Here is a 26,478-nt window from a genome sequence, read left to right as displayed (position 1 = left end):
GTTCAAGCATTACCTACCTCCGAGTTGGATTAGACAGTTTTGCTTCTCCAGTCTCCTGGCTGTATTGCCCACTGACCACACCTGGTTCCAAAAGGGCTGATACTTTCTGCTGCACTTCTACCAGTAACGATGCCCATCTGCTAAAAGACTGCATTTAATTCTTCCATGGAGGTTCAAGAGATCTTGGAGAAGAACAACAAAGCATATATGACCTTTGTAGTTTTCATATTCTACTACAAACCGTAACGAAACCAGAATCCRCCAACTGCTGAACTATTCTCTGAACTTTATACATCTCAGATTGTTGTTGGAGTCCTATTTAAGCACCTTTTGCCCAGATAATAACCTGCTTTTGTACATATTGCCATCAAGAGAGTATTTAAAGAATCAGTTCATATCACTCCTTACATTGGAGCACCACTTCCTTTTGAGAAAAGGAAAAGAACTGAGGCAATGACCTCAGCAAGATAAAGGCAAATAGTTCTTAGGAATGTTCTAAGTGAATACTACAGGGTAAGCATGCATTCCTAGCACCAGTATTTTTACTTTGTAAAAAAATGTTCCTCATGGGTTTCCATTGCTGACAGATAGATATACTGTCATTTCTAGGTGACTCGAGGAAGCATTGAGTTTTTCAGTTTTGCTTCATGCTATGAAACACTTTTTAATGTCAAAACACAGGGTAATGGAGTATTATTCTCTTCAAGATCACCTTAAAAATCCAGGCTTTTGCTAAGCAGGCAAAGCATCTGATACTCGGACGGAAATGAACAACAGCTTCTGCAACTAAATATACGCAAGACTGATATTTAAAAGGAACTAAAATATTTGTTTTATTTCAGAGAGTCTCACAGTAACATTTGACATGGATGCTTTATAAAGCACATTAGCTCATATAATATTACTGCATTTTGATCTTACTATATTCTTAATTCCCATCATTTGTCATAACTCTTTCTGTTGTTGTTTCCAAATATAGAAGATTATCATCAAATGCCACCCAGACTTTCTCATCCTTCACAGATACAGCAGGTAGCGATGGGCATCAATGGAGAAAGAAATGGGGTTTAAATGGTGTGAAAACCCTCGGTTCCAGTTGAATTTTGCCAAGTGCTCGTTTTTTGATGAGAATAGAGCATGAACAGACCCAAAACTGAGGTGGGCAGTACACAGAGCAGCATCTTGTTATCCATCTTAAGAGTGAAAAAAGTCTGTAAGATTATTTTCTTGGTGGCTAAWTCACAGCTTTATCTCAGGGCTACACTGGAAACCCAGAATGTTCTGAGAGCTGTGTGTTTATTTTGAAACCACAGAGCTGTAACACAGAGATTACAATCTTCTGGCTAACACACAGAAATATATACAAATATTAACACAAAAGAATTAGAGCACTGACTCACCTCTACAGATGACGAGTACAAAGCTAATAAATAGCACACTGGCTGTCCTATAGATGGTAAATACTGCTGTGTGTAGTAAGGCATTAAAAATGTTACTATGAACTACTAAAAGCTTAAAATCTCTTACTATTTATTATACATATCAGAAAATACACATATATTTCCAGGTCAAACTATGATATCTTCTCCAACTTCCTTCCTTCAGATCTCAAATTTCTCAGTGGGTTAAATCTACAAACCTCTACAATATGCACAAAGTCACATAGGTAATACAGACTATGTATCCCAATGTTATATATGTGTGTATTTACATTATAAATAGGATATACAAACTTAATATTACATCCAGAACGTATAATTTAATACTTAAAGCTACATCAACAATTTGCACCAAYTTGCAAGTTCTCCGTCTCTGAATTACCACTTTTAGCTTCTCTTCACATTCTCCCATCTCATCTCTCATGCTCTGTTAAACTTCTGTAAAAATTGAAGTATGGAAACTAAGTTTAAAAATCAGACTCCTGACATGCCTAAATATTTGCTATTTGTATATTTGTTTTCTAGAATTTGGGATTTAATTGCTTAACCTTAGTTAACAGGAGCTGTCCAAAATGAGCCTAGTTCGGAGTGATAACAAGCAACCACAGGCTGCTGATTGAAAGGCCACAAGCATTTTAGTAAAAATCCATAAGTTTTTGATTAAAAATCTTTCCCTCGTTTTTGCCCACATGCCTGRAAATAGTCTCCTCTCTCCGCAAGTACAAAAATAAGCAATGCTCTAAGGACCAAGTGTTAATGATGTACCATTCCAAGTCACTTCCTCTCTCGCATGTGATCGTAATCTGGAAAATGACAAATTTTGAAAAGTCTGCATGGTAAAAATGATATTTCTGAATGAATGGAGGGAAAACAAACAAAGAAACAAGGCAAAATGTTATCTACCCTGTGCTTCAATATTATGTTTTTATGCTAAAAAGAACCTATTTACTAATGCTTAAAATGCCATTTCCTAAGAAAACAARATTAAATGGAGAAAAAACCCAAACTTATCTTAAATAAAGTATCTTGGCATTCTCTCTATCTCCTCTCAGGGCTCAACATACAGAAGTGCATCACCAAGGAGGACAGAGTGGACGGAGGCTAAGATGAATAACACCCAAAAYTTGGTGCCAGAAGACACCAGCTACTAGAAACTTCTGTCTTTGTAGGTGAAGCAAATTTTAAGGTTGCTGTTTCCTAACTGTAATGTTGTTTCCTAATTCCTAAATGGGAAACACTAAGGAATGCTATTTTCAGAAGTGTAGCTTGTGTTTAACCAGATTTCCTTGCGGTGCAGCTAACAAGCTTGTTGACATTTTTTGGTGCTCTCTGAACAAAAGCATTATTACCTTTCAATCTTTCACCTTTCATTTATTTCTAACTTTCTTCTCTTCCTAGGTTCTTAAGTAGTAAATTGAGATTTGCAGGAGACTGAAAAGTTTTTTTTTAATGCACTGGCCAAATAGTCTAGAGAGATATTTCCCATCACAATATATTCACACCTCTTCCCAGCTCCGTGTGGTCTGTCAGCCTAGATTTTACAAGAGAACCATTCGGTGGTGAGAAGTGCCTGCTACACACAGCACTGGATGCAACCGCTGTGAAATGAATACACCAGACTGAAGATTCTCCTCTGCAGATCCTCCGAGATCTGCATCTCTCAAGGCAGTGACTGGACTCTAATACACAGATGGCACTTGATTTCTGCACAAAAAGCATGGGCTCCTGGAGAATCAAGACTTAAACTATCTATCATATATCCCAAACTCTGCTCAAATCTTTCAACACAGAAATTACATACAGGAAATCAATGTATCTAGGACAAGAGATGCACCAAAGGTCAGTGTATCATGGCACACACTGGCCCCCATCATAAAAGATCTGTTAGATGTTACAAATAGGAGAAGCCTCTGAGGGCAATTCAGAGAGGACCCTGGGGCTGTTCACTTTGAATAATGGATAAAAAAAGATTTAAAAAAGGGCAGGTAACTTTGCCACAGCAGGGTGGAATTGTCCTGTTCGATATCTTACAGTCAAGATAAAGGCTAAATTCCAACGGAATTTGTAGCAATCCTTGGAGCCTGCATTCGGAATGTTTCTCCCCAGGTATGAGACGTGCTGTGGGAGCAACAGACACGTTTGCTTCTGAAGATGTAAAGCGAGAGATTTGTTCTCCTCCTTAGAAGTTCCGGGGTTCATCYGGATCCACAGTACATAGAATATCCCTGCTGGGATATTTTTGTCCAAATTCCAGAGCAGCAGCTACTTCTTGGGTTTTTCTAGGATGTTGAGGAATTTCCCTCGAGTCATTTCTCTAGCTGAAATGACAAGGGAAAAAAATAGATTAAAACAAAGAGCCAGACAGAGTTGATCGTTTGTGRTATTTAAATGAGATAAGCAATACATTTAGATATACACTTATATTAATAGAAAAGATTCTTTTTAAAAATATATAAAACTGCACTCTGGCTTCAATTCCTGACAATCTAGAAATGCAGGCAAGGCCTGGAGTCTCCTAAACTCGGCAATAATTCCCACAGGCTGTCTCATTGCATACAATCTACACTTTCTATTCCCACTGCATTAAGCTCTTGCAACATCTCCTCTTCTGCCTCCGTGCTATCCATCTCCGAAGGGTGTAATCCAGATCACCATCACTCTATCTCCGAGCAATTGTTCCTGGATGTAATAATCCGTCAGAGATTATGGAACTCTGTCTTTCTCCATTTCAGGATTATTGGTCCCTGGATGCTATGATCTTCAACAGAAATTAGACAGCATTTTCTCTCTCTCAGCAGTGCCAGTCCCCAGATACTGTAATATAATAGGGTTTATATTCCCTCAGCGCAGTTCCTCTGTGGATGGTGTAATAAAGTAAAGTTTATAGAGCTTTGGTCTTCTCTCTCTCCGTACTGTCAGTCCTTCAGTGTTTAATACAGCAAGGCAAGGTTTATAAGTCTCTCCCCCACTCTCGCCACCATCAATCTCTGGTAGCTGTGTTGCAACTGGGTTTACACAGCCACTTTTCTGCACAGGACATTTCTGACTTGTGAGCCCATAAGCTCACAAGCTGGCACAGCAGCCCTAATACTATTTTTGTCTCACAATAGCAACAAAATGCATCAAAGACAGCATGATTAGTGAGCCAGTCCTGGAGGGAAGGCAATTTTCTCACAGGCGTTTCCCTTCGTTTCCTTCAAATAAAGGTACAAGTTGTGTGCTGGAGTGGCAGATGACAAAACATGGAGGTTTTTATCTGTAGGACTGATGCAAGTATACACGCTTCCTACACCCAATCTAGAGACACTCTGGAAGGAGGAAACAGGAGTTCATTTTCTCTTTTATCACTCAGTTCCTAACTCTCCAGACTGAGAAGAGCAACAGAAATGACAGATAGTATAAAAACAACACTTGGGTTTGCTATTGGGTTTTCTTTTGACATTACTAGATGCAAGAAAAGTAGTAATAAAAGTGTTCTGCTTAAAATACTCAATATTCACCCTCTGGTAAAAATATTTTGATACATTTGACCTATTAGAAGGTTTCCTCACATTCTTTAAGTTATTACATCTAACTTATTACCTTTACCCCAAATTGAACCATGTGGCATCAGAAYCAACAAGACCCCTCTCAAATAGTAATTATTACTATAAATTCTTCACTATGCATTGATATTCACAGATTTCTAAGCCCACAGGCCACTGCAGTGAGTGTTGGTTACTGCCTCTGGCTGGCTGCAGAGACGAGCACATCGCTGCACTGTTCGTGGCTCCAGCTATGAGGTACCTTCACCTGGGATTCATTCCCAGTTTTGCTTCTGGTTCACAGCATGAATAACCAGGGAAGTCATTGACTTGCCCACACCTTTACTGCCCACCTGCAAGGCAGCTTCTATCTTTAAGCACTGCTAAGGCAACCTGCAGGTAGAAGGTGCTGCGGATGGGCAGAGTGCAGACTGTTATTTTGCCAGGAACTAAGTTATGTGTTAATAACATCATTAAATAAAAATGCCCATTTCTAGAAGTTTCAGTTAAAACAGATTTCTCAGCCAGTTTCTTGACACCTCCCTGCATTTCACCATCAAAAGTGCATGGTTTTAAAATGCTACTATGGAGAAGGTGCAAAGTCAAACTACAGCTGATAGAATGTAAAGTTTCCCCCGAGTGCAAGTCCCATATAGGAGATATACGAATGTGTGACAATCCTGCTCCTCCAAAGGCGGCTGCACCCTATAAATCAGGCAGAGAGAATAGACTCCTTCTGCGCGCCGAGTGAAATTACTGTGGGTTGGGGGTTGCTCCAGAGCACGTGCCCTCCTGTTCGCTTGTCATCGGAGATGTTAACATTTCTGATTAATTCACAGACCTCTCATTTTATTCTTCATTCCTTTATCCTCGCTATCCTGTTCTGCTGCAGCTTAAAGATTCTTACCGACCTGCTACAATAATCACCGCCCGCTTCCCCCCCTCCCCAACCTGGTGAAATTGTTTAGTGATGCCAACCGCGCTTTTAATTTGCAAGACATCAGACACAGAGGTAATTTATACCAACATCTGTTCATTTCTGACTTCTGAAACAAACTCGCACATGCTGCTACAAAATCCCATTAGGAGCAAGAGACAGCCTTCTGCTATTCTGTATTCCTCTTCTCCTCACATACTCAGTCTTGCAACAGCGCTTTATTTTTGAAGGTATGATGCCAAATGCAAGGAAAGGACCTTACATCTTTGTAAATATATGAAAATGGCCAGGAAATGCATCCTCATACCACATTCAAATCCCAGCCAAGCTAAGGGGAAGTTTGCACAAATGTTTACAATCTTGTTTTCCCTGCTTAGCTGCCTCTCTGATCTGCCCAAGAATCACAGTTAAATGCATTCCTGGTAAACACAGGCCAGATATATTATGTGACACTGCTTTGAAATGTCTTGCCATTTCTTCTCCTTTGTTCCTCTTTCATCTGCACCAGAGYATGTCTTCAGCTTGGGTTTTGCATAGAAAAGCCTCTAATATTAAACTGACTCTTCTGTTCAGAATTGCTTCTGATAAACGTTTTCTTAATAATGGGAATATCATTTCCAATTGGGCCTTTTGGAGCTTGCTGGAGTGAGGTAGAAGCTTTCTAATGAAGAAGCCATGTCCTACATTTTATATATGATTGCAGTCTAACAGAGCTGCTAAAACCCGTCTTAAACAACTACCCAAGGGACCAGCAGAAGCCAGTAGTATAGCAGATAGAGGTAGATTTTTTTAATTAAAAGGTTGGACAAAACTGTACTGAAAACCTTAGGGATTTTTTTTTTAAATGGCTGCTTAAGCCAGGGACTTGTCAAGTGAAAACAGGGCTTGAGAGCAGGTTTCTTTGTACAGCAAGCAGGTACTACAGAGGCTGTGCAGCATGAAACAGAAGCATGAATCTCCATGTCAAGTCACAATTTACAAGCTCTCCCTATGCTGTGCATTTAATACAACAGAAAAATCAGCAATGGATACRATTGCAACAGCCTGGTAAGAAACGCATCTCGCCTAGTAGGGAGAAGGAAGAGGGTACTGAAGATCAYTAAAAAAATTAAATGTTATCAGCACTGGTTACAATGAAAAGTTGAGTGCTTGAATAGAGTCTTTCAAAACACTRTACCAAGAAATGGTATCAGGGAGTTATAATTAGCAGAGAATGCTGCCCTRTATGAATCAAGTTTTCTGCCCAGGAAGAAGGACATCAAGAGCAGGTATTGGACAGGACAGGCTAGGGCTGAAAGGGGAAGGAGAGATCTCTACTTGATAGGGGAACAGAGTAAGGTTTAATATAATCTCCTCTTAGAACTTCAATCCCTCAATCCCGCATTTAGCCCTGTTGCCTGGGGCTCCTTTTCTACTACAATTGTCCCCAGGCTGCCTCTCCACAGTAAATTTTGTGTTGCTGGTTGAAAAGATTCAGTAGTACAGATTGATTTCCTTCAAGTGAGGAGATGAGGGATTACCAAAAGCAGTCCTGGTTAACAAGATTGGGTGCAGAATCTCCTGCTAGAGCAGCCCACTCTGCCAGTGTTTTGCATCCTTTCACTATGACATATGGGTTTCATTACACCAAGATTTTCCTGATTTTAACTTTGAGGCGATTACATTGGAAACTCAGAGCTATCTTTACATCTATAGCAATTTAAAGGTTAAGTAACTTTTTAATCAAATGACAAAGACTTATAACGTTTTTTTTTCTTCAATTGAAAATGAAAACTGCTGCTCCGGATGTTCCTTCCRCTGACAATTTAATTAGAAAAAACCATTGCACTAGAGTCCAGACCGATTGCTCCCCTAAAAAGCCTTCTCACATATATGACAATACAGGACACACTGTGTAATGAGGTCTGGATAGGCTGGAAATAGTGGGCAGATTTGCTGCTGTAAAACCAGTAATGAAAACAGTGACTTACACTTATGTAAGCAACTTTCACCCAGGCAGATCCCCAGGCAACACACATGCACACACATTCCTAACACAGCACACACAGCTACAACACGGTTGGTGATAAATACAATTTGTGACAAGTCTTTTGTATGCACTTTATCGTACATTTACTGTGATCATTACCTCTTCCTCTGCTCACTAAATCACAGCTTCTGGGCTTATTCTTAAATCCCAAAACAAACCCAAAGAGCATCTTCAAACCACAKATATTTTAAAATGAAGTCACCCACTGAAGAAGCACTTCTGTGTTTCCCACTCAAATGAAAATTTGACTGTGCTCTTGTAGTACAGCCTCTGACTCAAAAATGTAGCAGGACTGAAACCTAAATGTCTTTCTAACACAAATAAATGGAAATCAATTAACGCCCTATGAACAGAACACATTTTAAGTCCTAAAGTGCCCTGCAATATCACACTGAGTGTTACATTGCTGACTACAATAAAAATGCTATTTACTGACTACCTCCTGAAGGTACACAGCCTGTCACCTTATCTGTCAAAATCTACTACCCATCTATAAAGTCCCCTACCATTGCATTTAGGGTAAGGAAAAGAACTTGTTTTTAAAGCACTGAAGTTTTCTTTAAAGTGCTGGCCATGCGCTCCAGAATTACTGCTGTGGTTTAGCAGCACAGAGACAACAAAACGAGAGGGTTTAACCATGAAGACTGAACAACTGAAATCACCGGGTCAGGGCAAAAAGCACAAATTGCAGAGATAACAGAACAGCACTCTGGTTTATCCCTTCTATCAATACAGCTATCTTGTATGAGAAATTACCTCTTTTGTTCTGCTACCCAGTGTTAGGATAGAACAGTTATGTCATTGTTTCTCCCAGGTGGCAGGACATACAAAGAGGTACAGGGGGATCTGCCTGTGCGTAATCTTTGCCTGGGTGGGCTCGGGGAAGCCAATAGAAAAGACAAATCTTCTGGCTGGGCTCAACTACTAGCACGTTTGGAAAGGAATCGGCCACAGGAGATGAAGGCAAAAGGCAATCTGAAAACAGCCAAGTATATTAAGATCGTCATTAAACAGTAAGAAAAAAAAAAATCAGACAACATAATCTGAATTTTGATCATTAGATAAAAGGATCTATATGGATCACTTTCTCCAAATTGTTTTTATCTCCCCAGTCTATGCATATTTATAAAAAGAAAAATCAGCTCCCCTAAATTCTACTACTATGTGCATGCCTGTTGGCACCAGCTCATCCTGAAATTTTCCTTCATAGAAAGAACTCTAATTAGTTGAAATCCATTCTTCCTTAATATAAGGATCAAACAAAATATTACCTGAACATTGTGCCTTTGGCAAAATACAATATATATAATTGCTATTATATATAACTAATGCATATAGTTATATATAATAACAGAGTAATATAACATGCATACATCTACATCTGGGGAGCTCATGGGCAACTAATGCACTCAGCCCAATTTCAGAAATATCTGGAATTGCCATTTCTGGAGAGCAGTGGTCAGTATACACAGGGACAAATCCCTTTACTGAAAACTGAAGTGTGCTGATATTCAAACCCATCYTTCAGAAACTGTTACATTATTTTACACTGAATACCAGCGTAATCATCTTGCACTCTTGAAACACACTTCTCAGGTAAGACAACATGAAATAAGCAGAAGCCCACAGATGGAGTAAGTCTGCATTACCATGGCACCTTTTGAWAACCAGTACCAAAGCACTTGCAAAGTTTATCAAGCTTCATACAATGAAGACACACAGCGACTGAATTCACATTTAGAGATGGGGGTCACARCCTCAGTGAAAAGTGATGTACAGATGTATGGTAAAGAAGTCAGTAACAAAGTTGGAATTCAGGTGCTGAGGATGAGCTCAGTCAGAAGTCTTGCTGCAGCATTTTAAAATATTAACACTACTCTTTGCTCAAGATCTCACTGTCCTTCCCTTGGCAGCCAAAACAGCAGAATCTGCTCTTCAGCTCCAGTTCAGCTTGGCACGACTGATGTTGAAAGGCCAAAGGGGCCTTGCACAAAACCAGGCTGCAAACCAGAGCATGGGAAGCACAAGAACAGGCATATTTTAACAGAAGGGTGGAAAACAGCTGGTGCTGATAAACTTTTAAACCATTGAAACTGTTTATTCAGTGAGTGTTAGCCGGAGTCCTAAGAACTGAGGAGCCAAATACAAAATCCACTCTTGAATCACAAAATCCCAAGGATGACCTYGCTCCTTCTGGTTTCTCTGCACCCACCATTGTGATGCTTTGTTTTATACCCAACAAGAAATGTCAGGGATCATTGAGAATTAYCCACAACGGCAATGCTAGATCTACTGCAGACTGAGATCTCCTCACAAGTGTTATTGCTGTTACCAGTAAATTCTGAAAATATATCTTCCCTTAAAAAAAAATTAGGTTCTCTCATTAGCTTGTTCTCATCAGCTTTCTCCACCACTCTGTCCACACTTGGTTGCCAACAATGATGCTCATAGAGCTCAAAACATAATAAAAACAAAACACAGAAACAGTGTTCATTCACACAGAGGGGCACAGTCAGTCCATGAAAACACCCTAGGCAAGGGACAATGACATCCTAGGCAATGTCCAGGGAACTACTAAGGTTACGTTCCAGGTCACAATTACTGGGGTATCTACAGGTTTTGTATTGAGTGACCCCTATATTAAATGAAACTCCTACAGCAGCTCCCTCTCCTAGGGGCTGACTGCAGCCAGCATCCTGTGAGGCCRAAGGCCGGGTCCCTTTGACCCCCAGAGCAGGCAAAGAGTTACATCTCCTCTCCGCAAAGCCAATAAAAACCTCTCTTGATTATAATTTAGATAAGAGCCACTGGATTGAATAATAATGTCTGAAACTCCCCTGGCTGTTTCACCTTGAGACGTCCATCACTGGGTTAAACATGATGCTAATTGCATTTGGATTGATTAATTTCTCTCACTCCTGTCTATTCGAATAATGCTTAACAAAATAATCACAGCACCCAGAGCCAAATCTTCTCTGTCAAAGGAATGAAGCCATCAGAACCAGCAGAGATGAAAGAAATGAAGATGACCCGTAATTACTGCTACGGTGATATCATTACCATATTATAGAAAATGAGTGTACGTGGGGGGAGCGGGGGCTGCGATTATTATTTACTTTTTAATGGAACCTTACATCCCAAGAATACAGATCTGACACGATGGAGTATGCAAAAAACAGAACTAAAAAATTTTGTCTGTTAAATTGCCATATACCGTGAACACCGAGGCTCTAGATACATAAAGTGTTTTGCACTGTGAGCTGGTGTTTATTCACTTCACTATTCTTTYATTGCAATAACACTTTGTATATGACTAGCATAGAGACTTAAGATGCCTGCCTTCCCAAAGAAAGGCATCAGAACTGCAGCAGAACTAACCTACAATCCTTACGCTAAAAACCATTCTCCTTTAGTAACATTGCAAGTTGCCTTACTTTGAAGGTTGGCATTCAGATTTGTGAACTACAAAACCTAATCTATGCTCAAAGAAAAGCTGGCAGGCAAGAAATTTTTATTCCTAAATGGTGATTCCTACCTGAAAGCAGTTATAAATTCCACGACCAGCAATAGTATATCACTTAACTATTCATTCTGTCGATTCCGTAAAGGCATCAGATRCATCAGATGGAAGAATTTAAACTAGGATTAAAAAAAAAAAAAAAAAAGTCCTAGAAGGAAGCCCTTCTGCTCCCTTTATTCTCCAAAATACACTCCCAAAGCCCCTCTCATTTGAGAAACAAATAGCTTGGCAATTGTGTAAGATCTTCCGACACCTGTGCACTGCAATTCTAATTGTGGTTTATACAGTTCACTTCTCTCAGTGCTGGTTGTGTCTGCCCCCTAGTCTCAGACTGAAGACAAAAAAAATGCAACTAGCAGCTTAAAATATTTATTCTGGAATAAAGCCAAGGTCAAATACACAAAAAAATCCACATGCCAAAAAACATCAAGACCTGAGACCCAGCGCTGACTCATGAAGCTAATTAAACACAGGAAAGTGATTTTCAAATAGTTTATAAGGCTAAAGAAACAAATTCAGTTATGCTTCTAATTTTAAAAGCAGTATCAAAGCCAATTTTATAGAGAAGATATTTTTACTGTATCTAAAATTATACTAATGTAAATTACCACTGGAACAGGTATAACCTGGATAAGTTGGACCACTTAGTCCCACAGATGTTGGGAGCAACCACTGGGGCAGGAACACGTCATGTTTTAACATGAGGTGCTCAAGTTGTTGCAAGCATGTAGAGAAAAAGGCAAGTAATCTCATCAGGGCCTCCCAGCCCCTGCAGAGTGTCAGGAACTGCTGCTGATTTACACCTTCTCACCACATCTCAAAGAGGAATCTTCCTTATCCTTGCAACGTGCAGAAATAAGATCAAAAATGTTTGCCCAACAAGACTTCAGTATAATACACACGGGTGAATTAGCTGGAGAGGTCTGTGCTGAATACATGGWTGCAGCTGGAGATGAAATATTTGTGGAAGCGAATGGATCTTTCTCAGAAGACACATGTGGAAGTGCTCTCTAAATTCCCATAAAATAGTGCACCATATTGATGAGCGGCCTTTGCCCATGCAGGCAGGCAGGTACCTGCCAGCCGGGAGCAAAGCAGGTGAACCCTAAAGCCACCCTTTTTTCAGGTCTCATCAGCGACCAGGCAAGCAGGCCAAGGAAAAATCTGAGCCCAGGAGCCAATAGGGACAAAGGGATTAAGAGTTATTAGGAGTAGAGAGAATTACATATTTACAGTACAGACACTGAAAAAATAATCGTGTAATGATTATGTAAGTCCCTATACTCCTATTGGCTAATAATGTTGGGATATAAACTGTATGGTTATGCAAGTGAGGACACACAAATCCCATCAGAACGCAGCAAGGCCTGCAAGGGGAGGTCTGCAGCTCTGTGTCAAGAGCTATACGGCTTCCTTGCCCTCTGATACGAAGCAGCAAGTCCCTGTCAACAGGGCTATCTCATGGCTTGAGCTGTGAAGCAGAATTGGAGTTTTTTTATATTTAATTTTCACCCATAAGGTTTATAAAGAGAGACAGCTGGATGAAGGAAGTTCATACTAAAATAGTCTGTCTGTATTTATTTGTCTAGATATAGAAAAGATGCACCCAAAAGTAAGACCTGGCGCATACTAGTTAACTATTTCTCCTGTAAAAAAATTCTATGGTGTAGAAAGCCTAGCAAGAGCAACCCTATTATGTTTGATATATTTATTTCCAAAAATCTCTTTATCTGTTTATCCACAATGCACACATGCCATCAGTCTCCATTGGTCTGACACCAAATCTACCACTACTTTCTCTTCTCATGAGAGTTTAATATTGATAACAAAGTTATTTTTTGAACAGAACAGTCATCTTTATCCATTACTAGACACAAAGAGCTGCAACACGGAAAAGGGATGACCACCTCCCTTTGATGACTCAAAATGAAGATGACTCAAAAATAAAAAAGATGGTGATAGTCATGAAGAGACTCCATAGCTCTCCTGACCAGCAAGACTGTTCCAAGAGGTCTGAGTCAGAATCCTTATAGTTTCAATTTAGGCCACTGTCCCTTGTGCTCCTGCCACGTAGCCTCATGAAGAGTCTGTTTTCTCAATAACCTCCATGCAGGCACTAGCAGCGGCTGCTAGCCGGTCCCTACAAAGTCTTAGTCTAATTCCTGCAGTCAGAAACTGATTTGCTTACTGTTCCAGTCAGGAAATCTAGGTACCATAGTTARGGGACAGTATATTAAATGCCCCAAGAGAAGATAGGAAGTGTTTTTGCCTCCAGGTTTTACATATATCCATTAGTAAACAGATTTTAAAAAAAATATGATCTCTGCTTACAAATAAGTCAGGTATTAGACATGAAAATATTAAGGAAACACAGAGAAATATCTGTTGAAAACCAAATGGCAGCTTGGCCTGCTACCCAGAAACATCCATCACCCAACCATTTTCTGCTGGGATTTGCACTGAATGACGTCTACTACAGTTAACAATTAGTCTTTAGCATAAGAGCCCAGTGTCATCGTCATCCCCCCAGGAGAGAGAAACAGGCTGAGTGATTTTTAGATTATATGCTCTGATAAGACACAGGCTCCTGATTCCCTATGTGCTCGTGCCACACAAGCCACCTGCTCGACAGAGCTGCCACTGGGGACATCCTCAAAAAGGTTTAATAATAATGTTCTCCCTAGAGATGTTACTCAAAGCATAATCTCAATTTACATCCTATATCACATATTAAACTCTTGTATATCAAATCCTACCAACTGATAGGATCTAATACCAGTCCCAAGAAAGCAGTAATACTCTGTATTAGAGAAATGTTTTCTATTAAACAATAATCTGTCACATGTGTACTCACAAAAATTACAAATGAACATAGGAATTGATAGAGCAGAGATATATCCAGTTAGGTATCCTGTCTAACTGTACTCCCTATAAAAAGTATCGGAGGAAAAGGCAAGGAACCCCATATAAAGACATAAAATAATCTACCCAAATTTTTACAATCTCTTCAAAAAAGTTTGTTATTTATACACACAACATAACACATTTAAAGCAACATTTTATTTATACAGAGTCCCAAGTACAAATGTCACTCTCCCATTCAGTATTTTATTACAGAAAAACAGCCAAATTGTAACTAACTGCTGCCACATTTGAACATTACCTAGTTCATGTTCTGTTTAGTATTAATACTGTTCCTCACTTAATTTGATGTCAGAAAGTATCACCTCAAATACAGCAGAGTTGTGTTTAAACCTAAAGTTTTATTTAATGGATGCAAATAGTTGGTTAAAATAGCAGCATGTTCCAGCCGACAGCGTATCTACCCACAAATGCAAGTCTGGTTTCTCTTCCTGAGAATCCCTCATCTACTCTGGGACTTCTCCATCCCCCAGCCTCTCCCATCAATGAAAAGGTGAATATATCTTTCTTCATCAAGATCCAAGATTTGGGGAATACTAATGTTATGAAATAAGGAAATTCTATTTTAGTTTCAAATCCAATACTAATCCATCTCAACTAAAATCACATTCTACCTGAAATGCCCAATTTGAAACTCATAAATCTGCAGAAACGAGGCCTCCAAAACAGCAGTTCAACTAATTTAAGATCTGACTTTACAAACAGCTTAGAGCAATGACATTCCTAACTAGGATATCCTGGATAGATGATAAAAGATAACAGGTGCTGAACCACGTCCCAATCACCGGATACATCCTTTCATAGTATCTCCCAGAACTGGTTCTTAAGGAAACAGTCAAGAGCTCTGGATACTCCTGCAGAAAACTGCATCTATGGTATCAAAAACCTTCATTAAACTCTCCAAAAAAAAAAATATTCCCTAAAGATCTGCTGTTAGGACACGCAATGCCCCAAGCGAAATAACCTGTGGGTCCGACAAAGCACCAACATAAAGCTCAGATGCTAGCTTGGCTATCTTAAAATAAAACAGTTACTCTAGCTATGCTGATGCACATCTTGACTCGTTATTACAAAGCCTGGAAGCTCCTGATTTTTGATCAAGTACCTTCTGTTACGTGGCATGGAGGAGAAGAGAGGTCTGTCCTAAAGAGCTTAGAAGAGATGCTCTATAAATACAGATGGACACGAGAGGTGTACAGAGCAGCAACACAACACTGATGRGTGTCACACACACAACACCTCATTATTCTACCAGTTACAGAGAGGGCTACAAAACAAGAAAGGAGAATAAGACAGCTCCCTAGAAAGCAGTTCCCTGTCTCAGAGGGCACACTCCCCAGGTGAGAAGAGAAAATAAGAGTCTGTTAGAAAAACACAGMAACGGTTCAGAGAAATTTGTATTCCTGACTTCCTTCTAATGAACACTGTATGATAGATAAAAGAGAAAAAAAGCTCTGAAAATAATAAAAAACTCAAAAAGGTGGTTCAAGTTTGATATGATACTCAGTGGCAGCCCATGGAGAAATGTATTGGGATCTTTACCAGTCAAAATGATGCACAGATCTTTGCAGCAGTGGTCTGAATAGCTGCAAGTAAAACAAGATTTGTTTAGATTAGAGAAAAGCACTCAGGAAAGGCATAATATGACTAGCCCTTGTACAAAGAGCTGTAATTGTGCAGATAGATAGAAGTTTTATTTCATAGGTGTTATGTGGAAAAAATGAAATAAGTTGTTAACATAGTTTGGACTTGCAGTTAGGGCTCCAGTCAAAGATCATATCATTGTGATCATCAGTTCACAAGGGTAGCTAAGGGACAGAACAGTAGTTCTCTCCATCTGTAAAGATGTTTCTACTTCTCAGCTTTGTTGCCACATCTAGTTATCATCTGAATCAGTACATTACATCCCACTGTCCTCCTGATTTAACTAGAAGCAACAACCCCCTTAAATATGACCAACATCCACCTTCTTCCCTCCTCCCAGGGACCCCTATGGAAAGGGCCTACAAAGGACCTTGTGCCACCTGCTTAAGGCATTCCCCTCACCGGGACAGATGCTGCCACTGGCTGGGAGAAGTTGTGCCCTCTCTGGGAACACTGGCAGGTTGGAGTTCATAGGTACTGTGGGATAACTCAAAAGCAGGAGGGTTAATTTGTCCACATGACAAATACCAATATGACTGTCAGACAAGCAGACAGACGGACAAACAGCATTAGTCAGGAAAAAGACCACTAACAGCACTTGCCCAAGTGCTAAATATTTAAGAAATACTTTGAAATCCTGCAAACAGATTTTGTTGTGAAGGTACAGCACGCCAGCATTAAATTCCTTTCTCATTAATCCATGGATGTGTTGGCTTTTATTTTACTCACTTAGGCTGGGGCACTCGAAATCCTCATTAGGAAGTGATCTGCAGTCATGCACCAAAGAACAAGGACGAGTACAGCCTGAAGGATTTAAGATTCCAGTTAAGGCATTTAAGCTGCAAGAAGAGAGAGCAGCAGGTACGTTTTCAATGCCATCTGCTGGGTAGGATGGACAACTCTAATGAAGATTAGTAAGCACTGTTTTCCATTTATCGCCATCAATCCACCAACAATCCTCTCTTCTTCAGAYTGTATCTTAACAGAGATCAAAGTTGAATACCTAGCATCTTATTAAGCACCCAGTATTCCCTGGAATCTGACAGCACATCTAAGAAAGCAAATAAGCCAATGGTTGGTAAATGTTTAGCTAAGTAAAGATGACTGCTTAGTGCTATTGCTTAAAATCCAGGAGGCTCTCACAGTGGAAGATATCTGAAATTAAACTGATCAGAAGAGCCCCATAACTAGATTGCAAAACACACTTCTGCACTGGGCCCATCTTATCATCCATCCTACAATGGTTAGTATTTCTTTCTGAAGAAAGTAGTTGACAAAAATCAAAGATCAGAAAGTGTACTTCTCCTACCTGAAAAATATTCTTCACATTGGAAAGTCTAACAACCTGTAGCTTTCATACAGCTGAGCAGGAGAAACAGACTTGTTTGTCACAGAACAGAATTCTGAAAGAACAGGTAACTTCTATTGAAAAGGAAGCTCAGCACACAATACATTGCCTACAATTTAAGGACAAGAATTTATTCATAAAAATATTTGCTCAAATTGAGGTTGAAAAACAACTGAGTTTTAGGAATTGCAACTCACATTTTGATTGTTCAAATCGCAAAGCTTCATTAAATATATAGCAATTGTGTGCACGTATCACTGATCAAATATTATAATTAGTCATAGTGGACACTTGCACCTTTCCTCTGGTGAAGTGGCAATCACTCTTGCAAAGGAGAGTGGGGTTTCTCTTCGGGAGATTCTGGTGGTATGGCCTCCTTGGTCTATCACATTTTTAAGACAGTTTGTTCAATCATCTGGACTCAGCAAAAAGCAAGTATACACTCCAGGCATGAAACAGTATGTGGCATGAAGTTGATAAAATTGGTATAACAGATAAAACAAGGGACTGTAGGTCCTCTAGGTTCTTAAATAGTAAGACCATGCCTATCAACAGGAAGAAATAACAATTGTTAATAAAGAGATATTCTGCTCTTCAACATTCCATATGCCAGTCTGGTGGATTAAACACCAACAGAGTGTTGATCACTCTAAAAGCTCATATTGAGATGATCTGGGAAATCTGTCTATGTACAATCTACGAATTCTGGTTAATTTAATTAAATTGCTGCATCACTAAGTGACTTAATATGTGAAAAGCCATAAGCTCACAAGGTTCCTAACACATGCCCGCTTTCAGAAAAACCTACACAACAAATTAACAAGTGCTCTCCTCTTTTACTAGGGATACACAAAGGAAGATTCCTGAGGGGGGAAAATGTGTAAGTTTACATGCAAGGAGAGCAGAAAAATCTCCAAAAAGAGAAAAATATAAAAAAAGAATTGAAAAGGGGGGGATGGAGAAAGTAGGAGAGATTTAGAAGAGGAACTATGAAGCTATTAGAAGGTGCTGTTATATTCTACTGAATACTGCAAAAAGGTGGGGAAAAAAGGCAGGGAATAAACACATGTGGATCAGAGCTTCTGCACTGATTAAAATGGGACTGGATTCAAGGCCTTCTGTAAAGCTCTTGTATTCTCTGCTTTTGAGGTGGGCTATAATGCAGACTGCCTTAGGAAGGGCTTCTCAGACCGAAGTAYCAGGAATGGGTGCACGTGAGGGTATGAAAGCCAAAAAGAAACCAGCCTTTGAACAACACAACATTGTAATCTGCCCACACCAAGGAAGGCTTGAGATCTGGCTTTGTCTTTTTAAACCGAGTCTGGCTACAGCACAAACAGGCAATTACTACAGTTTAGCTGCAGGGTGGTATTTGTTCATTTTTCAATTGGTGCCAGCACCATGAAGGAATCTTTGAGGCTGAGCCAGGTTAGAAAAGCTCGCCCTTGCTCGAAACCTGCTTGGATGAAGAACTACACATATCCCTTCACTCAAGAACCTTCTAGTCACCGCTGGGACTGAGAAACAGACAGTAGTGTGGGGAACACAGAAAAGGTTTTTCATGTTGTCAGTAGCCAAAGTTATTGGGAACTAAGGCATTCCTGGGACATTCCAATCAGTCTTTTACAGTCCAACCTTCGGTGTGCACCCACATACACATGAGTATTTTTCTTCAACTTAACATGAAGTTTTGTTCTGGGTTCAGGTCTTCACAGTGAAGCTGAGGATACCACAGCAAAGCATTTCTAAGCACGACTGGCAGAATTTGAGAGGAGGCTGAAGAGAGTAAAGAAGCATTATCAAGGGGATGTCCTGGATAAATATACAGGAGGCCTTGTGTTTTTACTGGAACAGTGCACCACAATTCAGTAAAGGCCTTGTTGTAATCTGCACTTTCTCAAAACAGCCTAGAGTCCAGAGAAAGATTTCTAGAACAAAACACCTTTGTGTAAGCCCATTTCTTGATGAGAACTGTTAATCAGAAACAATTCTTCATTTTGTCCTGCAAGATGAGTACCTTAGAGGGGAGTGGAGGGCCCTGTGTCTCCAGCACAACCGATAATCCTCCCGATTGTGACAGTCAGATGAGGTTCTGCCTGCAGAACCTAGAAAGATCTACTGACTTTCTGCACSAGAGAATGAGGCATGTGAAGCTGCAGAAAAAAAGGCATGACTGTGATCAGAGTCTAGCATAGTATTATGGTATTACAAAGCAAGACTGTCACTCATTAAAGGCCAATCCAGCAATGTTGTTACAATTCCTTGCATTGCAAGAAAGATCTTTGACATTTTACAATGCACACTCCAAATTTTCCTGGTAATAAAACTCAGCAAGCATGATCTAGAATAACTAAAGCCATTTGATTGGAGAATAAGGCCTATATTTAAGAAAGCCCAACCACATTTACATTCCAGTCCCCAACATCATCTCTCTTCTTCCTTTAGACCATTTTCCACTACATTTTAGGACATGTGACTGAGCATGCTGCAACCAAAAGGTAATAATTCCTTTCTCAATAGCACAGCACTGGTATTCTACCCTACCACAAGCATAAGGGCCAAGGAAAAGAGCCTAAGTCAGGAAGCAAGGCASGGAGGAGACTGAAGGGGAGGAAAGCATTCCCCCTCTCCTAAGTCTTCCCTGCTTTGAAGAGGCCAAGTAAGCYGATTTGAAAACAAAAGGAAGGGATCTAACCAAACAAAAGCAGATCTGCAAGGCGAGTAAACGGCACGTGCCACACAGTCATTATTACTGTGTCTACAGCTCACTTGTTAAAAATGTATATTTTAATTTTCCGTGTTGCTAAAGGTCCCAATTTGCCCAGGGATCTAGCTAAGCTGCCATTTTCTACGACGACAGAGTCTAATCTTTATTTAATGGATTTAGCATCTATCTTCACTAGAGTGGTCTCTAAGGGGAAGGGGAGGGGAGTATGAAGGGGCATGAAGGGATGATCAGAGCCCCCCTCTCCTCCATCCATCCGGCGCTCATGTTTGTGTTCAAAATTCAATTACCTCCTTATTGATACTTCACAGAGATATTTAAGCTGCAAACATGAAGCCCTGATTTCCCAGGGGGCCAAGCCCCTCTCTATTTCACTGCTCTGCTTCCCCCAGGGTGAATTCCTGAGGCGTCCATATTAATAGGTAATCAGTCACAATTCATTTATTAAACAGCTAGCAAGGTTTATCAGCCTGCCCTGATTAGCCGGAAGAAGCCACTGAATTCCTAATTTATTTATGGAAATGCAAGTGTCTTTTCGAATTCCATTCATGAAAGACAGGGGTGCTGCGGATTCGGCACACGGAATTCTAGCAGGAGAGCAGCAGGCAACCGGGAGAGCAGGGATGTGGCAACTTCAGCCTGTGAAATGCACCGCAGCGACCTAGCGGGATCAAGAGATCCAGAGCCAGAGCCTCACACCGGGATCCACAAAGCAGCTCTTCATGGAGCAGCCACTACCACCTACTGCAAATATAAAATTATAATCCCAACAATTCTAGAGGCAGATGGGCAGAAAAACAGCCCTTAAATGGAGCAGGTTACGTTGTTAAGAAACAGCACAGAACTGTATCTAAAGAATGAAAAAATAAAAGTATTTTTAAAGGGATCCAATAGACCAGTCAGTCATGCTAAAGCAATTGCCAGTTTGCACACCAATATGCACATTTACATATAAATTTCACCTTTTGAAAAAAGTTAACAAATTTAACAAATTTTATATTAGTTTTGTTGGAAATTATATGAAAATAATTATTTCCATTGAAACTGTTCAAAAAAAGCAAATGTCATCATATTTTCAAACTAAGGCACAGGTGCTCGACCATGCTTGATTACCAGAAAGTAGAAATAACAAATAAAATAAGAATAGTGATTTCTATTCTTTAAAGGAGAGAAAAKGAGATAGCAATAAAAAGCAGACCTTGAACCAAAAAGCCTTGTACATACTCTGAATATACATGAATACTCTCACGGTGGTTAAGAAACAGCTTCAGATAATGCAAAGCTTTTACACAGGTCTCCAAAGGTTCAAGGCCAATAGCAGTGAAAAATACTTCCTTTCCAATCCTTTCTACTCTGCAGCATTTCCACCCACTGTCATTTAAATATTTTCCATAGTTCAAGTTTGTTTTATGTTTATTTACTTTTCTTCCCCCCCACCAATTTAGACCTACGAGCTTGCACTGCTTCCCTCTCTGCATTTAGTGATCTTTTGCAACAGCTCAATTACGAAGTAAAATCAGGGATTGTATTTTTAAACCCTGCAAATACACAGGATATCCTTTGGTAGATACAACACAGCCAGAACCGTGCTTTAAATTCTTTTTTTTTTTTTTTTCCTCCAAACACTTTAGATTTCAAAACCGACAGGGATGAACAATCTGTAACACTATCAGGAATATAGGGAGAAGCATGTTTAAACAACTTGGGAGCATTTCTGTAATGCTAATTCTTAGTCACTGTTATCAGACATTTTGTTCAGTGACTTCATTACTCCAATTTAATTATTAGCTAAGAAACTACTCAAAACTAACAACTCAGAGCATAATCAATGGAGGATGCAGATACTACTCCACAATATTGTATGACATACAGAAATTACTTCAGTTTGATCACAAATATATTTTTTCAAATAATACTGCAAATTCCTAAGTAATTTAAACTGGCTATTCYGATGTTTATCCTTTGAATCTACAAGTGCAATCTAAATTGTTACATCTAAGATTTAAATTTGCTCAGGAAATCACCACACAAAAATTGCACTAGTATATTAAAGCCTATATAAAAATCACTGCTTCAGCAAAACTGTTACAACTCAAAGCCTGAAACAAAAAGAATCAATTCCCTCTCATTATTACAGTGGTCTGACAAAAAAAAATAAAAAAAAGAAAAAAAGATGTTGTACAAGCAATAAATAAATCTAAACGCTGAGAAAGGAGTGTCTGCATTCAGCTGTGATTGCAACTTGTATGTCACAGTTTGAAGTGGGGATGGCATGAGGAAACAAATCCTGAGCAAAGGAGCCTTCCCAAATCTGTTGCTGCCTGAGAAATTAATCAATAGCTTAATTGTTGTTAGTTTGTGCTTTCTGCAGACAAGGGGAACCCAGTGCATTTTCACACTATGCAAAGTGGCTCCCTGACAGAGGGGGAAGCACAGAATTGAAAGGAAAGATTCCTAAATATCTTTCCCTCAGTGCATAGGGAGGATTAGCACAACTTGCAGACATCACAGCTGTACAACAGGCCCAAACGTGTGGTCAGAGATGCGACTCAATGGCCAGCTTTTTTAGCTGTCATTGCTTGAGAATAAAACCACCTTCTCCTTCCCTAAATCCATCCATACTTCCTCTTTTCTCCRCTCAGCAGGAAATTCAAGATATTTCAAGTTAGAACAATAATAATAAAAACTCACTGCTAAGGAGATGAAATAGATCATTTAAACATGTTATTATTGTGCTCATGTCAGTCGGCCTTATTTTCACTTTCCCAAAACATAAATTCCTGATCATACAGAAAATGGCAGCACCACCCATAACAGACATCCATAATGTGCAAGTGCATTGAAGAATATGGGCTATAGCTGCTTTGCAGCTCTTTACTCTCCCCAGATGTGAAGAAAGCCACAGAAACAATCAAGGTAAAACAACAGGGCACTGTCTTCCTCACATTGAGGCCAATTGCTCCAAGAGAGATACAACTGCTGTCATTCGTATCAGTAAATTTTTCTGTCTTGGTTATGTTCAGATAACCCTGTTAACACTGAAATTACACRTTGCTGTTAGCACGAACACAACAGGCTGCTCTGTCCCACTGCCTTGCATTCTTACACGTGTCCAAACCCCAAACTGTGGGTGCAAGGCTTCCCAAACCAGCCACAGCCACCAGGCAATCTGTGAACGTGGAAAACTAAACACACTAAACTAAGAGAACAGGATGCAGTGCTGCAGAACACAGCAGAGTCATCTTCGATTGCTGGACTCATTTTCAAATTAATTATTAGAAAAGCCCCTTTTAATATGACTGAATTTAATACAGAATACTGAGTGTAAGCCGCTGTGATCCACCAAGCTGAATGCAGAATTTGCATTCATCTCCCTGTCTAAAACCCAAAGGAAGGTTTTTTAAATAAAGGCAGACTATTACATAGGTATTATTTCCCTTTTATATTTCACCTGAAACACCTTGAAGATGAATGCCTGTCACTGCTGTAAGTTACCATCTTTTTTTTTTTTTTTTGTTCCATCTCATCCAGTCACCCATCTTAGACACTTATTTCTAACACTCCCACAAAACATCCATATACTTTTAAGATTACTACAGGAACAAACTGGATGGTTGCAATCAAGGACGGGATAATTATTCTATTTCTTGCTCTCACACCCRGCGACTGTARCCCTGTACTTGTCATGACTTAGGTKASGAACTTTGCAAGCTGCACATACAGAAATTATTTCCCAGGCTCCATAAATATTGTGGTTTCTCCGGCAGCAGGTTATGTGCACAGCAGATCACAGCAGTGGATAAAAATGCAAACCTCTCACGGATGCTCTGGAGGAAATCAGGCCGTAATTGCACATGCTGTCTTCTGCTGCTGGCAATGAGGTCAGCACTGCGAAAAGCAACACTGGGAGTTCTTTAATGCCAACAGGTTATTAGGATCTTTGTCACAGAGCTCATCCCAAACGCACCATTTCCAAAGGCAGGGAGCCCTCTACAGCTACCGGGGGGAACAGTTCAGTGACCCGCTGGGAGCAGAGACCAGGGCTGCTCGCTGCAGTATCAGCGTCTGCTGCAGATTCCCATCCAAGTAACAGCCAAAGCTGATTTTGCCTCTTTTAGCAAAGCAGAGAGTAAAATCTAAGTGAGAAAGAAGCAATCAACTTTTTTATTCTAACAAAGCACAAGCTAATGTTTGTTAAATTGCCACCAGACTTGGAAAGCTTTAAAATATAACAGGCTCTCAGAGACTCCACACATATCCTTTAAAGGCAGCCTGAAATAAAACATGTGCTTGAAATACGCTAAATATCTGGAAGTCAGATTTTACACGACAGTGTATATTGGCACAAAAGTAACTGGCACTCTGGGCAGGTTAAATAAAATGTGGATATACATCTTGTAACACAGAAAGCACTTCATAGGGAAGCACAATGCTGATGTAAAACAATTTCTACACAGAAAAACAAACGTATTCTGTAGGATTTCCTTGCATTAAGCTTCACTAGCTTTCACGAAAACAGTGTTCAGAACACTACATGAGCAAAAAAACCTCTACTTTATCAGGACTGAATCTTTCAGTTATCTCTTCTCTTGCAACTGAGCTACAACAAACTTATCGGTAAAAATATCTCCTGAAAATTAAATTAYGAGCTGTAAGCTTCAACTTAAAACAGCATGAGGTTTCTTATTCCATCTCCCTAATTACCCCAAAAAGTCGTCAAATAAACCACAGGAGAATAACTGAACTTTTTCCTCTAGCTTTCCTGCCAAGACTTAAGAACCACRAAGAACAGGAAATGCAATTTAATTTTCTCCTCATTGGGGCCAATAATTTATGCAAGAATAAGGCCTCCCTTTCCCTCAAACCCASAAAACCCTCAGAATGAAACATTTTGGGGCAGACAAGAGAACAGCAGCATGCCAACCACATGGACGCCCATGGTTCTGCATCCTAGGAGCGCACGATGTGAGCCCAACTTTGGGCACATTCATTCGTCAGGCCCCCAGCGACAGGAGTCTGCAGGGCACTTGGGGAAAAACCATCTCGGACATTATAAAGAATTCACCAACAGCCTTCAAAACCTGCTTTCACGGGGAAGTATAAAGCAATGTTTTATTACTAAAATAAATTTCCAAGAGCCAGCACTTTACTGGAAGGAGGGAGGTGAAGAACCAAGTCACAGTGACTATGATGAAAAGAGGGAGTACATTTCCTTGCCTGGCAGTGGCATTAAGTTTCCTTTTTGATCTCCAGCTAGAGCTCAGAATCGCAGCAAACCTTTCCTGTATGGAGAGGACTCAGAATACCTCAGCCCCCAGGCAAAAATCACCTTAAAACTCAGAGTTGGAATTTTATTAGTCAAGACAGCAATAGGAAGAACTATTTAGAAAGCAGTGTAATGAATTCCCCATTACTAGCAATTCATTTTTGAATTTAGGAATTCATGAATTTTTTTTCTTCCGTAAAGGAAGTCTTTTTAACAAGGTGGTTCAGATCAGCAGTTAATTCAGAAGCCTCGTGGCCAGACTAAATGAAGAAAATGGTTTTCATTTGACATTCTAAACTGTACTTGTTTCCTGTGGTTCAGGTTGGATTTCTTTGAGGTGGCTTTTCCTAGAGCATCCCTTTCTGAATGCTCCATCAGACCCTAGCAGATACATTTGCTTTTTATTCCAGCCTTTCCAGGAGATTGCTCTTCCAGCTGAGCCACCTACAAGAAAAGATGTACACTGCAGAGACCTACACTTACAGAGTAACAGTGAGCAAGAGTAACAAAATACTATTTTCAACACTCAACTAACTGCTAGGAATTTATCAGTACAGTCTATTTTAACAAGCCCCAAGTTCATCAAGATTCTTCACACTGGCATTAGGGCTGGATTGGGTCTTCTAAAGTCAGTCACTGAGTAAAAACGATACAATAAATATAAATATATATATATAAAAAAGTTCATTAAAAAGTTCATTGCCTTCCCTTCCTTGCACATTTTTGTCTAACTCTTTTCTATCTAATCCACTAACCTCTAAATGTCCAGTATTCCTCATGTTTAAAACTAGAAAGAAGCCCTTATGCAGAAGCCAAGGCAGACAAAAAGGAGAGAGAATTAAATGCCCCATTTGCACTACAACCACGACAGTCCCACTAAATTAATTCAATTCCTTTCCTAGACCCAGCTCTCATTCCTCTTCTACTCGAATCACAGGCAAATCTGTTTCTCAATAACCCTACAGGGAAAAGATGCATCTCCCTACAAAGATTATTTGGTAGAAGAAAACTTAACAGCCTGTGCCATCTGCTGTTACATCATCCATGTGGCTCCAGCTTAGCACAGATTCCTGCAGGCGCCCCTCCAAAAGACCATTTAAATGCTTTAAATACTCATTCCAAGA

At 39.8% G+C, this 26,478-nt stretch overlaps 1 protein-coding gene across 2 annotated transcripts in view; it reads right to left on the bottom strand.

Moving 5' to 3' along the window:
• Positions 1 to 823: 823 nt before the first annotated feature.
• The window catches only part of LIN52 (lin-52 DREAM MuvB core complex component), a 39,822-nt gene continuing 14,167 nt past the window's right edge, over positions 824 to 26,478 (bottom strand). Inside the window, exon 6 of one of the 2 annotated variants that reach the window (XM_026051776.1) lies at positions 824 to 3,757. In XM_026051776.1, coding sequence (XP_025907561.1) covers positions 3,702 to 3,757 — 56 coding nt within the window. In that variant the 3' untranslated portion in view covers positions 824 to 3,701. The remainder of the gene's footprint in view (positions 3,758 to 26,478) is intronic. The other variant, XR_003251309.1, reaches the window with a different exon arrangement.

Source organism: Nothoprocta perdicaria, unplaced genomic scaffold (assembly GCF_003342845.1).
Source record: "Nothoprocta perdicaria isolate Ctin4 unplaced genomic scaffold, notPer1 scaffold_8, whole genome shotgun sequence".
Classification (NCBI taxonomy): Eukaryota; Metazoa; Chordata; class Aves; order Tinamiformes; family Tinamidae; genus Nothoprocta; species Nothoprocta perdicaria.
Note: the sequence above shows the minus strand (reverse complement) of the source record. Positions and strands in the feature narration are given on the sequence as shown.